The sequence below is a fragment of the Parasteatoda tepidariorum genome, chromosome 2 (assembly GCF_982258835.1).
Source record: "Parasteatoda tepidariorum strain Cologne lab strain chromosome 2, Ptep-v5.0, whole genome shotgun sequence".
NCBI classification, from domain to species: domain Eukaryota; kingdom Metazoa; phylum Arthropoda; class Arachnida; order Araneae; family Theridiidae; genus Parasteatoda; species Parasteatoda tepidariorum.
This window is the reverse complement of record NC_141756.1, coordinates 52,777,461-52,790,216: the sequence shown is the minus strand read 5'-3', so window position 1 is coordinate 52,790,216 and position 12,756 is coordinate 52,777,461. Positions and strand designations below refer to the sequence as shown.

Genomic DNA, 12,756 nt, shown 5'->3' with positions numbered 1-12,756 from the left:
AAAATCTTTTTTCGAGGTGTAAACTCTGCAAAAAAAAACAAGATATGTACAGGATGTCTAAATAAAAACGTAAGTATTTATTGAAATAATGACAGCATCTTAAAAATTTTAGGACTTATACCTTTTGGCAGCTGAAAAAGATAAGAAATTTATGTAAAAAAATATTGATAAAAAGTGGACTTATTCACAATGGCTTCTGAAATTATTATACAATATATTCAGAAGCTATTAAAAAAAGGGCTGTCTAACCTAGAAAAAAGTAACCAACGAGTAAATCTTTTAATAACTAAGAAGATTATTATTTATTTCATCAAAATTTCCAAAAATCAGAAAATATCAAAAAATGGACTTAACCGCATTCGCTTCTGAGCGGCTCATTTATCCTCGTTATCAACAACCTCAGTGTTTCAATGTTGGATAGATAAAAACAAATTAATGGTTTTTGAGCAAGATTTTATGAGATGGCGTTTTGGATATCATTCAAATGTTCAAAATCAAGTTTTAGCCCCTTAGTAAATGTTGTTTTAGATGGAAAAAACATGTAACACAAGAGGCAAAATATTGGATGAGTATGGTAGGTGAGGCAGTACCTCCCACCCTAATTCCTTAATTTTTCTAGGATTTTTGTCTACCTGCTCTATACAATTCGAAGAGATCAAAGCTACAATTTCGAAATTCGCTTTTAGGAACGTCCAATGCACTTATAAAAAAGACCGCAAATGATTTTTGTAGTAACTATTACGGTACGCCGTTGTGAAACTAAATGAATCATTCATGCCGAAAAGCGAGACTAGCTAAACCTTAAAGTTTCTAAAAAAATTTACATTGAGCAATCAAACTTCGGTAAATATCAAGGTTTTCGTATTTTCAATATTAAAAGTAATTAAAAAAAAATAAAATTTCTACAATAAAGTTTTTTGTTTTGTTGATATTATAAGTGTGGTGCTCATGGAATTCCTAAAAATACAGAGGCCAAGACAAATTCCCTTCCTAACGCTGGTTCAGAGAATTACAGAGGGCGTATTGATAGTCAAAAATCGCTTAGCTCAGGCAATAATCCATCTCTCGTCTGGCAGTAAATTCCTTTGTGAGCAAAAAGATTATTGCAATTCAATTGTCAGTTATTCTTTTAAATCTTTTTGGAGGTTCGGGCTGATTATCAGTTTCACTTGGGGGTGTTTTCTATTTCGAATTGGAATTTCAAAGATTTTGGTTCAGCATCTCCAACAAGGGATGTTCTTGTTGATGGACTTATTTTTAAATCAGTTCGGATTTTCCCTTTGACAAATATGTTACCAAATTCTTTCGGCGTGAGGCGGTCTCTGTGTTTGCTGCAAAGGGAAAGACAATTTTTTTTCCTGTTATTCTAGATAGCATTTGTCATTTAGACTCTTGAAGATGGTAGGCGAAGAGAAGGAGGTTGCTAAATTTAGCTATGTTCATTACGCTCTTCGGTATTTTCTCTTCGACAAAAAGTCTCCTTAAGTTTTAAGAATGGACTGCGAAATGAAATGTATTTTGCAAACTAAATTGTTGCTTACATAATGAAAGAGCCTTATGTGTCTTTTTTTTGGTAAAAATACAATGTTTGTGATTATTATCGAAATTTGTTCTATTTTTAAGTCCTTACAAGTAATTAAAAATATAGGTTTTATTTAAAAATCTTAAATAAATTTTGATTTTTAATAGAGGGGTCTTAATTAGAACTGTGGATTTGATAGTTGAAATGTTCGACTCTGACACCAATTCCGATTAATATTCTATTAAAATTTCGCCCGAATGCGACGAAATTATTAATATTATTTCTAAGTAATGGTTAATTTCGCATTATGTGTTCGAATTTTGATTTAAGATTCGAGTTAAAAATATTTTATTTAAAATTACACTTTCGGCATAGCAGTCATTCATAGCAGTCGAAGAAATGAGTTTTAATAAAATATATATAGTTCGAAATATATAAATTGTGCAAAAGAGCTAGATATTATCTTACAAGGATACTCCCACATATATTAACATCTTATGACACGATTATTGTTAGTGAGAAATAATAAAAGAGTTTAATTTATTTCTGTATCTTCCTAACTTACTTTCAAATTTTGTTAAATAATTTTGGTTTTGGAATTTATGATAAATATAAGTTAATAATAATAACACTGGGGAACAAATTTTTGATGCATTTATTCAAATACTCGATCTTAAATCGATTTTTTTAATGGCATTTTACTCTTTTTACTTACTTTTATTACTTTTTTGTCTAAATGTTTAAGTTTGAAAACGTTATATATAACAGGGAGTCGCCTACACATTACAACAAATCTCACGGGGAATTAGGGCACACCAACAGGATTAAAATTGTATAGGAGCCCATGCCTGGAAATGTAGTCGTACGTGGCTAGGGTTACTTTCCTATTATGGCCTGTTCAGAAGCACACGAAGAAACAGTTCGTAATAAGGTAGCTGCCCTAGTGGCGTATGACGGCATTATCGGGAGCGGGTTCTTATGCTTTTTCAATTCTAATGATGGGCCTTAACTCCCGTAGTTAGTTAGCAAAATTCAAGCTATACCTTTTCATGTAAATCAAAATATGATTTAATAAGAAAAACTGCAACTTGGACAGAAAAACCTATTTCAGATTTGAAATCAGCAAAACGAAAGTATCTAAGATCTTTTTTTAAAAAATCTCATGCAACAGAAAACGAATGTTTCATTGATCAATATTGATTTTCAATAATTTTTGTGTTCTTTTGCAATTGTTCAATTAAATATATCTATTCTAAATGCTCATTTCAAGGAGAGAAAAACAAACAGTAATTTTGCGGTAAATTATAATTTAAATTATTTTTATAATATTCATTTGAGTAATGTTTTTGTTCACATAATTTTAAATATTTCTCTAATTAATTTTCTTTAAATTCAAATTTTCTTTCCATCTTTTAACCTAAAGGATCTAACTTTTAAATAACTGAAGTTGGTGGCGAGTAAATTTTTTTAAATTTTTAACACCGATTCCTGTAAAATTTTATTTGACTCCGACTCCAACTTCACAGCCCTGGTTCACACTATAGTCATTGATTGTCATGTTCCATGATCCCTACTTATTGTTAATTAACTAACCAAATATCTGAATGAACTATTTCATCAATCTAGCATTAATACGAGTTTTAGCGAATACAGCAAATTATTATCTTATTATTTAGGTTATCAATCCTATTAAAGATGACTTTTATTATTACGTGATTTTCATTTATCGATAACTCTCAATCCAATATTTTATTGCTACAAATCAAATTTATAGCAATAAAATTATTTTATTTCACTCAAGAAATATCTGCAAATTATCTTACAAAAAAATGCAAATTGAATTATTTTTGTTTTAAAAATAATTATTAAAATAATATTATTTTCATATATTTTTTTATATATTTGCTTTGTATTATTATCAATATTAACACAAAATCACACTAAAATCATAAAATATAATGTGAGATTTTGTGATCTTCTCTTGTAATTAAAAGTTTCATCACTTTCAGTTCTTTCTTAGGTAAGAAAAAGAGGAAAAATAAAAACTCCTTAAAAAAAAGTTTTTAATTACGTTGTAAGGGCATCAAGCAGTGACGTTACAGTAGCTTAAAATGCACTATTAAAATCTCTGCTTGAAATCTGAAGTTCTAAAAGCAACGTACGATGACCTCTTACTTAGAAAACAAAAAGAGAAATGCTGACAACTAGCCAAGTCCAACTCTTGGCACACTTAAATTTAGACACTAGGCACGCTTGACATCTAAGCGTTGTCAAATACATCAGGTTCAAGGATACTTTTACTATAACGGGATATTTTAATTTGTTTATATCATCACAGTTTTTATTATTTAACCTTAATCCAAACATTATTCTAAGAACCCAAACCCAGTTTGTTTTTTTAACAGAGTCGAGTAAACATTGTTAAAAAATTTTGAATACGTTGAATCAAATTATATTTCAAATTTACTTTACAGTGTTAAAAATTGTAGATTGTTCACTGTAATAAAGTATCGACTGTTTGGGTACATCATCCGTAAAATCCATTTTTACCATAAAATATTACACCTTAATAATACTATAGTGTAATTTTTACAGTAATATTTAAATTATTACTGTAAAAATTACGGTATGTCTGATTTTTTGTTAAGTAGAATGTTCTGATAAAAAAGAATTTTACGGTAAAAAGTAAACGTACGGTGAAAGTGCATGTACTTTTTACTGTAATTTGAGCCGGAATTCTTTAACAGTATAACCATAACAAGTTGAACCATATGATACTTCTTAATTACACGATGCTATAATTCAGCTTGTACGAATGGTTTAATTTGTCATCTTATCACAAAAAATTCGCATCGTATCATTTTTTAAGTGCTGTTATTGTTTAAACGTGGAATTGATTTTTCTGCGAGTTTAATAAAATTTAAATTTGATCACGTGCGTAGTATATCCTTCCTCAGCAATCCTATGAAAATTACATAAAATGGAAACAAAATAAAGCATAAAAATGACTGAAAATTTAGAATAGAAACTTCTGATAGTTTTAAATGTTGTGAGTTTTGTGATTCAGTTTCAAAAAAATCGGTTCAATTTTAAACCATAATATTGTGAAAGGTTGCTGCTACCTTAAAAAAGGGTTGAATTGAATCGTGTTTCCATTTGACGATGCTATGATATCGTATGATGCCGATATCATATGATACTATGATATCGTGAATGATATCGTATGATACCGATATCATATGATACTATGATATCGTGAACGATAGTATCCAACAAATTAAACTTGCAATCAAACATCGACTATATAGTAGTTATCGTGTTATTACTTTTGAGATGTTTTTATTTATATGATAATCTTGTTCACGACACTGTAGTAACATACAAATAAAAACATCGTACATAATTAAACGATACTGCGGTTTAACTTGAACGATCGAACATGATAAACCATAGTAACACGATACTGTGGTTTATAGTGTAAGTGATTAGAAATGTTCTTGTTTGCGTTATACTATAGTATCTTAAACTATAGTACCAGTCAAATAAAACATCAAATCCTGCATCTAAAATATAGCATTTGAACCATAATATCGCGTAATTAATTTTGAGATATTTTAATTTGTATAATATCATGGTATTGTGAACGATAGTATTATACAAATTAAAACATTTAATCATACATCATCGACATATAGTTGAATCATGGTATTATGCATTTAAATTTCAGTTTTAATTTATATGATACTGTGGTTTAATTTGACCCATAATTAAGATTCCAATAAATTATCACTATATCGTTATTCAACACTCTCTAAAATTCGGTAGTGTAGGATTAAAATAATAATAATCATTAATACAAAATATTATTCTCATTATTTCCAAACCGAACCAAACCAAAGGACTTAATTTTAAAATATAGGAATCAGTAAATCATACGAAGTTAATGGTGCGGTATAACCATTTTTAGCTCTTTCTCCAGAATTATAAATTAACTAACTTCAATTTTTTTGTTATTATTTGTGCTTTTTTTTCTCCGTTTTTAAAAAAAGGTTTAACTCATCAAAACAACAATTAACTATATTCAATATCATCCATCACCGAAAATGATGCTGTAGTTGATCGGATTAACACACAATAGTCAATAATTATCACAATCAAGAGAATTTTTCTAATGAATTTGCACTTAGGCACATAACTTAATGTAATTTTTATTTCTCTAACCATTGACTTCAAGCTATTTAGGTTCAGAGAAATACTCTTTAAAAGCGTAAGGTAAACAAAATAATCCCTTGGTTACAGATAATTATCAAACTTTAAATTTAGTGATCTCATCTTACGTTGATTTTACTTGCGCTGATCTGATGTATTCGATCAAAGATAAGAACTAATTCTTAATGAATGAAAGAAGATAAATACTAATAATAAAGGTCTTCGCAATAAACTTCTAATGAAACTCGTTTTTTATTAGAACTGTAAAAGAATCGTCGAAATTTTGTATGGAACAACGCACATTGCCAATTTATGGGAAAAATTTGTTTTTTCCGACATTCTTCTCGAAAAGACTCATCAAAAATTTTTGTTCCATTTTTAAGATTGGAAGTTACTTCTCGGACACGCATTGTAAAATTCTGGACCTTAGCACAAATAGTTCTGAAATTATTAAAGAGACACATAAACTCTTGTTATATAAATATATAACATAGATATATATACATATATATATAATATTATCTTGTTATATAATTTCGTATAACATCTAACGGAATTATATTTATCAACATTCTTCAGCAATTAAATAGTACTTCTGAAAAGATTCAAGTAAAGTTAGCTTAAAGTTTGGATATCATATGTTAATTAAGAGCGTTTCTTTAATATTAGTTAATTATTTAGTCGCTTTTTGGAGATAAATACCAAATCACGCTAACTTTATTGGGATATATTTTGTTTTCAGATGAACTAATTTTTTCAACCAAGAACTAATCGAACTAAATTTAGTTGGACTAACTATATGCTTGAAGATTTGTGAAAGAGATTCTAGCATTTTTCAATAGTCTAGCAAATCGTTCTTATTTTACTTTTTGTATCACGAGGAAAAAAAAAACAAAGTGAGGTGATCACAGTAATTTTTACTTATTTTCCAAGAATTTTCATTATTTTCAGAACACAGAATTTTGCTTGCTTATGATCTACGTTCTTTAAAAAGAACTTATTTTAAGAAACTAATAACTAACATTTGCTAACGTAAAGTAGCTTTGTTTTTTTAATGTTCTTGTTAAACTAAACTCTTTCAGAAATGTCTATTTTAAAAAAAAGCAATGTATTACATTAAAAAAATATATGTATATGTAATGATACAACTTACTAAACCAATATTAATAAATTGAAATTTTTTTGAGAAAATAAGCAATAATAAAACAAAAATCACCAATATCAAAGATTTGGTTTATGTTATCTCAAACGTTAAATAGAAAAGTTTTTCAAAGGGCATAATTATTTGTAAATTTCTTATAATTTTCTTCTTTTTAGAAAAATATTGCTTATTCAATATAATTGTTTATTTTTCTGTACATCAGACATGTTTTTAATCTTACCCTAAAAGCGTAAACTTACTAAATAATAACGTGTTTAGATAAAGTACCTGTTTCTCGCATGAACAAATTTTACAAATTACACGCTCTGAAAAATTTAATTATGTTCAGTGGGAATAAAAAAATTTTTATAATATAAATGCTAAATAATAAATGTTTAAAAATAAAAGTGTATCTTTTCATCGGATTTTGAATTATTTAACTTGATATTGATTTGTCATCTTATTTTTATTTACTACTTTATTTAAGGTTTTGCTTATTTTGCACAGGCTATAAAAATATAGAAAGACACTTAATACTTTTGTATTATACATTTTCGTGTTTGTGTGCTATGATTACATTGCCTTATTATTTTTGACTTAAAAGCTGCGAATAATTCTAATTATTATTATTTTGGTATGGAAACTATTCATGTTCACGGATTTTTAAATATTTACCCATCAGATTTTGAAATCATAGTGGCAAAGCTGATGGCTTATGCATTTCCATTCGCATACTGCACTTTCATTGCTTTATACTCAATTACTTTGAATTAAAAGTTTTTAATAATTCCAATTGTTATTATTCATGTATCGTTAACTTTCTGCTTACGGCTGGTACAACATGTGTACCAGACGTGATGGTACAACATAGAACACCGTAAGAAAAGGGGTAAATATAATATCTAACTCATGATCCTTGTAATGATTTTGTTTTAAAATATACTTAAGAGCTTTTGTTATGAACACCGCACGAAATAAATTTATGGAAAATTAAAAGATATACATTATCATATTCTTGAAATATTTGACTTACATTGTATTTATTTTATTTACATTTTCTTACTAGTTTCATGCGATTAATTTTAAAATACATAAGTGCATACTTAAAACGCGTACCATTATGCATTTCTATTTATTCACTGTCTCATGCGCAATAAATACAAATATATATATATATATATATATATATATATATATATATATATATATATATATATATATATATATATATATATATATATATATATATATATATATAATCAAAAGATTTAGAAGCTCTTAACGATTTTAATTATTATTCGTGTCTCGTAAATTGATTTATGTACAGAGTAAAAATGTAAAAAATAAAAATATACTAACAAGTTTTATTGGTAATGCCACAAGTCAAACTTATTGAGAATAAAAACATATCTATTATCATCCGTCAAAGCTTTGTTTTACAAATTGCTTAACATATCATTGAGTGGCAGATTACTTAACTATCATTGTTGATTTTCTTCTCAACAAGACCTCATATGTTGCTGATTCGCAAGACTTGATTTCGACCCATTGTAAATCTTTTCGTAACATCTGTAATAAAATTTCACCGATATCTGTTTCATTGGAATCCGGATACATTTCGAATATCGCCCCAGCTGCGATACATCGAACAGAACAACATGGCAGAAAAATAAATTAAACTTGTATTAGATTTATGATTAAACCTTACAACCGTTGGTGTCAGTCAAAGTTTGAATGCGATGAAGTATTTGTGAGAAGAAAAAAGGCTCTAACGTACATTGTAGATTAAGGTATTGTTTTTAATGTGATTAAATATGCAGGAAATTTTTAATCATAATTTACAGAAGAAAAAAAAATTCTGTGTTAATATGCTAGTACAACTTTAAAATTAACGTTGTAAAAAATTTTCAGTCCTTGTAGTTGTTTTGATAAGTTCCTTTATTTTAATTGAAAAAAAAGTTAAAAAACTAAAAAAAAAACTTATATTTTTTTAAAAGAAAAATGAAATTTTTTGTTGCATTGTTTTCTGGTTTCTAATTGGCAACTTATGCTTTGAAATACTATGCATCTCCCCAGTACTTTGCTATGTACTATCGCTATGTTTTTTGAATAATTATGCTTTTTTGAAAAATAATATTGTAATTTTTGACAAATATGTTACAACACCACTAAGAAGTTCCCCTGAACCATGTAATCAAATGAGTTATTATGTTATTATTTTCGTTCTTTTCTTTTAAACTTTATTAATGCTAACGCATATCAAGAGTTTAGTTGATATTGTAGCATTTTTTTAGTCTTAAAATTCGAAATAGTAAATACAATTATTAACTTAAAAAATTTTAAAGAAACTTCGTAATACTATTCACTTATTATATTTATTATAGTAGATGGAATTAGTAAAAGCATAGAATTAAAAGAATCGAAGAGAAATAATTATTATAACTGTATTTATTAATTTTATTTACTTTTATTAAGTTAACAGAATTAGTTAATACATTTATGAGTATTCTAAAATATATTCTTATAATCATATTTAATAGTTTTATTTACTGTTCTGAAGTAAGTAGAATTGGAAAATACAATGATAAAAACTCTAAAAATGTGTTTTTATATTTACTAATTACTTAATTACAAATTTAATAATTACTTAATTTACTAATTATTAGTAGTTACTATTAGTTTAGGAAATAGAATTAACAAATACAATTGTAAGAATACTTTCTTCAGAATTTTTTTTTTGCTATGAGTTATTCATTATTATTTTCGTTCTTTTCTTTTTAACTTTATTTACCGCAGTGCGCATAAAAAGTTAGGTTGATGATATTGTAGCTTTTTTTAGTATCAAATCCAGCTGGGAAACGGCTTATCCCTACACCTAGAAAAAAAATGTAAAATCTGTTTTACTATTTATTTGTATTCAGGATATACTTTTAGAAATAGAAATAGTTGATGCAATTATCAACTTAAAAATTCCAAAGAAAGTCCATAATTCTATTTACTAATTGTATTTACTTTTCTAGATAGAGTAAATAGAATTTGCAAATGCATACAATTATAAGAATTCAAAAGAAAACATTCTAATAACTTTATTGACTCATTTCATTTGCTTTTATTAAGTTAACAGAATTAGTTAATGCATTTTTGAGTATTCTGAAATATATTCTTATAATTGTATTTAATAATTTTACTTACAGTACTAAAATAAATAAAATCAGAAAATTAAATGATAAGAACTTTAAAAATGTGTGTTCTTATATTTACTAATTCTATTACTCAAATGAATAGATTTAACAAATAGAATTATAAGAATACTTTCTTTAGAATCATTTTTTTTACTTCAATATAAGTATAAAACTGCTTCAAATTATTACCATCACAGAAAGGAATAAACGAAATTTCCTTGAATTTTTTAATTTAATAATTTTCTACAAAACACCATTTGAAGTAGAAAAAAAGGGTATTAAATTCATTCCCGGTCTTTGTTTATAGTTGAATCAAAATAAAATAACAAATAGGACCGGAAACTTGATCCTGTTCTTTCAATGTTACTTTGAATAAGCTAGGCATTGTCTCTTAAATACTCATAAGAAAAAATATAACAGCTCCAAATCATCTTCTCTATGTCCACAAGCTACAAATAATGCTGACCTTCACTGTTGATGGCACAGCGTTATGTGAGTATTGGCGACATTTAAATGGCGGGTATTGTCACCTCATTCGGTGAATTGAACGATTCATGACGTTTAATTCATAATTTTATTCTCTTGGCTTCAACTAAGGAATGTTCTCTGCGTAAAGGAGTCGTAAACAAACTCGACGAAGCATTCACTAATTGTTGGCCTTTAATTTTATTTATTATTTTTTTCTTAATTTTTTGTTGTCTTGACACAAAAGAGAGAGTAGTAGAGAGAGAGATTAATAGAGGTGAATTATTTCGCCCATCGATAACATTAGTACGTGTAGAGAAAAAAATTTTTTGTAATAAATATGTGTTTTTCATGGTAAAAAATGTGAACAGCATCATAGATTATTTGAATTATTCATTTTATTCCATCTAAAATAGATATTTATCTCAAGTTCCACTTGATTACTCTGTAAAAAATTCCGGATCAAATTACGGTATAAAGTACCGGCACTTTGGGAGCATCATCCACAAAATCCATTTTTACCGTAAAATAGTGTACCGTAATTTTGACAGTAATACTTATTTAATAGAGGGATTCAGTGAATTTACAGTAATTACCGTAAAAATTAAGGTATATCAGATTTGTTGTTTCCTAACATATTTCGGTATAAATGGATTTTACGGTAAAAAGCACCAGTACCTTGAGTGTCAGTACTTTTTATCGTATATTACCGCCACATTCATGGATAGTTTTGAACCAATGCGATTTTTTTATTCGATACAAAATATTTTTTCACAATCAATGGTTGAAATTTGTTTTTAACGAAAATATTTATTTCAATATTCCTTATTAATTTTTGACATTCCAGAGTAAAATAAAAGAAATTTTTATTCGTCTTTGAAAAACTTTGGATTTTTTTTGTAGAATTTTCTTGGGTTTCACAATAATCACAATAATTTTAGTTCATATTATTTTGATATAATTGAGTTAGAAACTCGTATTGTTTTTATAAACTTAAAATAGCGACATGATCATAGCAACTTTAATATTGGTATTGGTACTTTAGTGTAAATTAAACATTTTACTTGTAAACTTTTAGCAAAACTATTCCACTTAAATTTTTCTAGAAAATTAATAGATATTATAAAAATTTAAAACTTTTTATTAAGCTATTTTTCTTGAATTCGGTACTTTGTTTCAGTTTTTTCCCTCCAATTACATGAGCTTCATAAACTTTTTATTTTTAACGTTAATTATCTTTTTCTTTTTGTTCTAACTTCGAAATATCTTTTAAAGAACGTGTTCTTTGAAGTACAGCTTAACACGAATGTTATAATGCTTTTAATTAGTACATTAGTACATATATATATATATAAATAAGAAGAAAACTAAGTATTATTGCCAAAGTAATTATTATTATTTTTAAAAATTTGATTAGTAAAAATCTAAGTCTGACTTTAAGTTAATATTAATTTTTATAAAATATTTTCGCTTCTCAGTTCTTTACACTTCCATAAAACCTGCTCCTACAAAAGAATACAATAAAATTGCATGCCTACCTTTTGCTGCTTTGAAAAACATTCTATGAGAATTTAAACTTCTTTTTTTTTAATATCATTACCTAATCCACATTATCTATTACAAAATATAAACTTCTCTTTCAGAATCCATAATTACATTTACAATATATGCACCTTGCGCATTACTTCCTCATTGTGTACGCGCTTACACGTTTTCGTACATAATTATTTTAATAACTTTTTACCTCCCAACTAATATAACAATTCTATTAATTTGAGCCACACCTTTGAAATCCCCCGTCTAACGAACTTTGCTATTTGTTAATTTATTTATTTGCTACAAGATAGAAACAAGTTTAATTTTAGCCGAAGTAAATGTGACGTATTCGTACCGAAAACTAGATGCAAAGCTTCAGTGATTTAACTACGAAGCAATTTATAGAAACATGACACAGCGATCTAATATACTGATAACGCTCAAACAAATTACGTATGTTAATTGCTTTTTGTTTTTGTTTCAGCTTGCTTTCTGGAACTGTATGAACGAGAGTTTAGCGGGTAAGTTGAATTTGGTTTTTTCCAATTTTTTTTAATGTTTATTTCTGCTTTCGTTAATTAGATTTATTCTTAGAACCTGATTGCTCATTATGAACCTGTTATGATTTTGTTAACTATAACAACGCCATAGATTACAGAAAACTTCCTATGGTAAAAATGGTTCTCTAACAAATTTTCTTT

The 12,756-nt window shown here is 27.0% G+C and overlaps 1 protein-coding gene across 1 annotated transcript in view; it reads left to right on the top strand.

The window, feature by feature from the left end:
- Nucleotides 1-12,756, top strand: part of LOC107453496 (reversion-inducing cysteine-rich protein with Kazal motifs) — an 84,075-nt gene that overhangs the window by 46,858 nt on the left and 24,461 nt on the right. Inside the window, exon 4 of the mRNA XM_043038986.3 lies at nt 12,540-12,576. Coding sequence (XP_042894920.2) covers nt 12,540-12,576 — 37 coding nt within the window. The remainder of the gene's footprint in view (nt 1-12,539; nt 12,577-12,756) is intronic.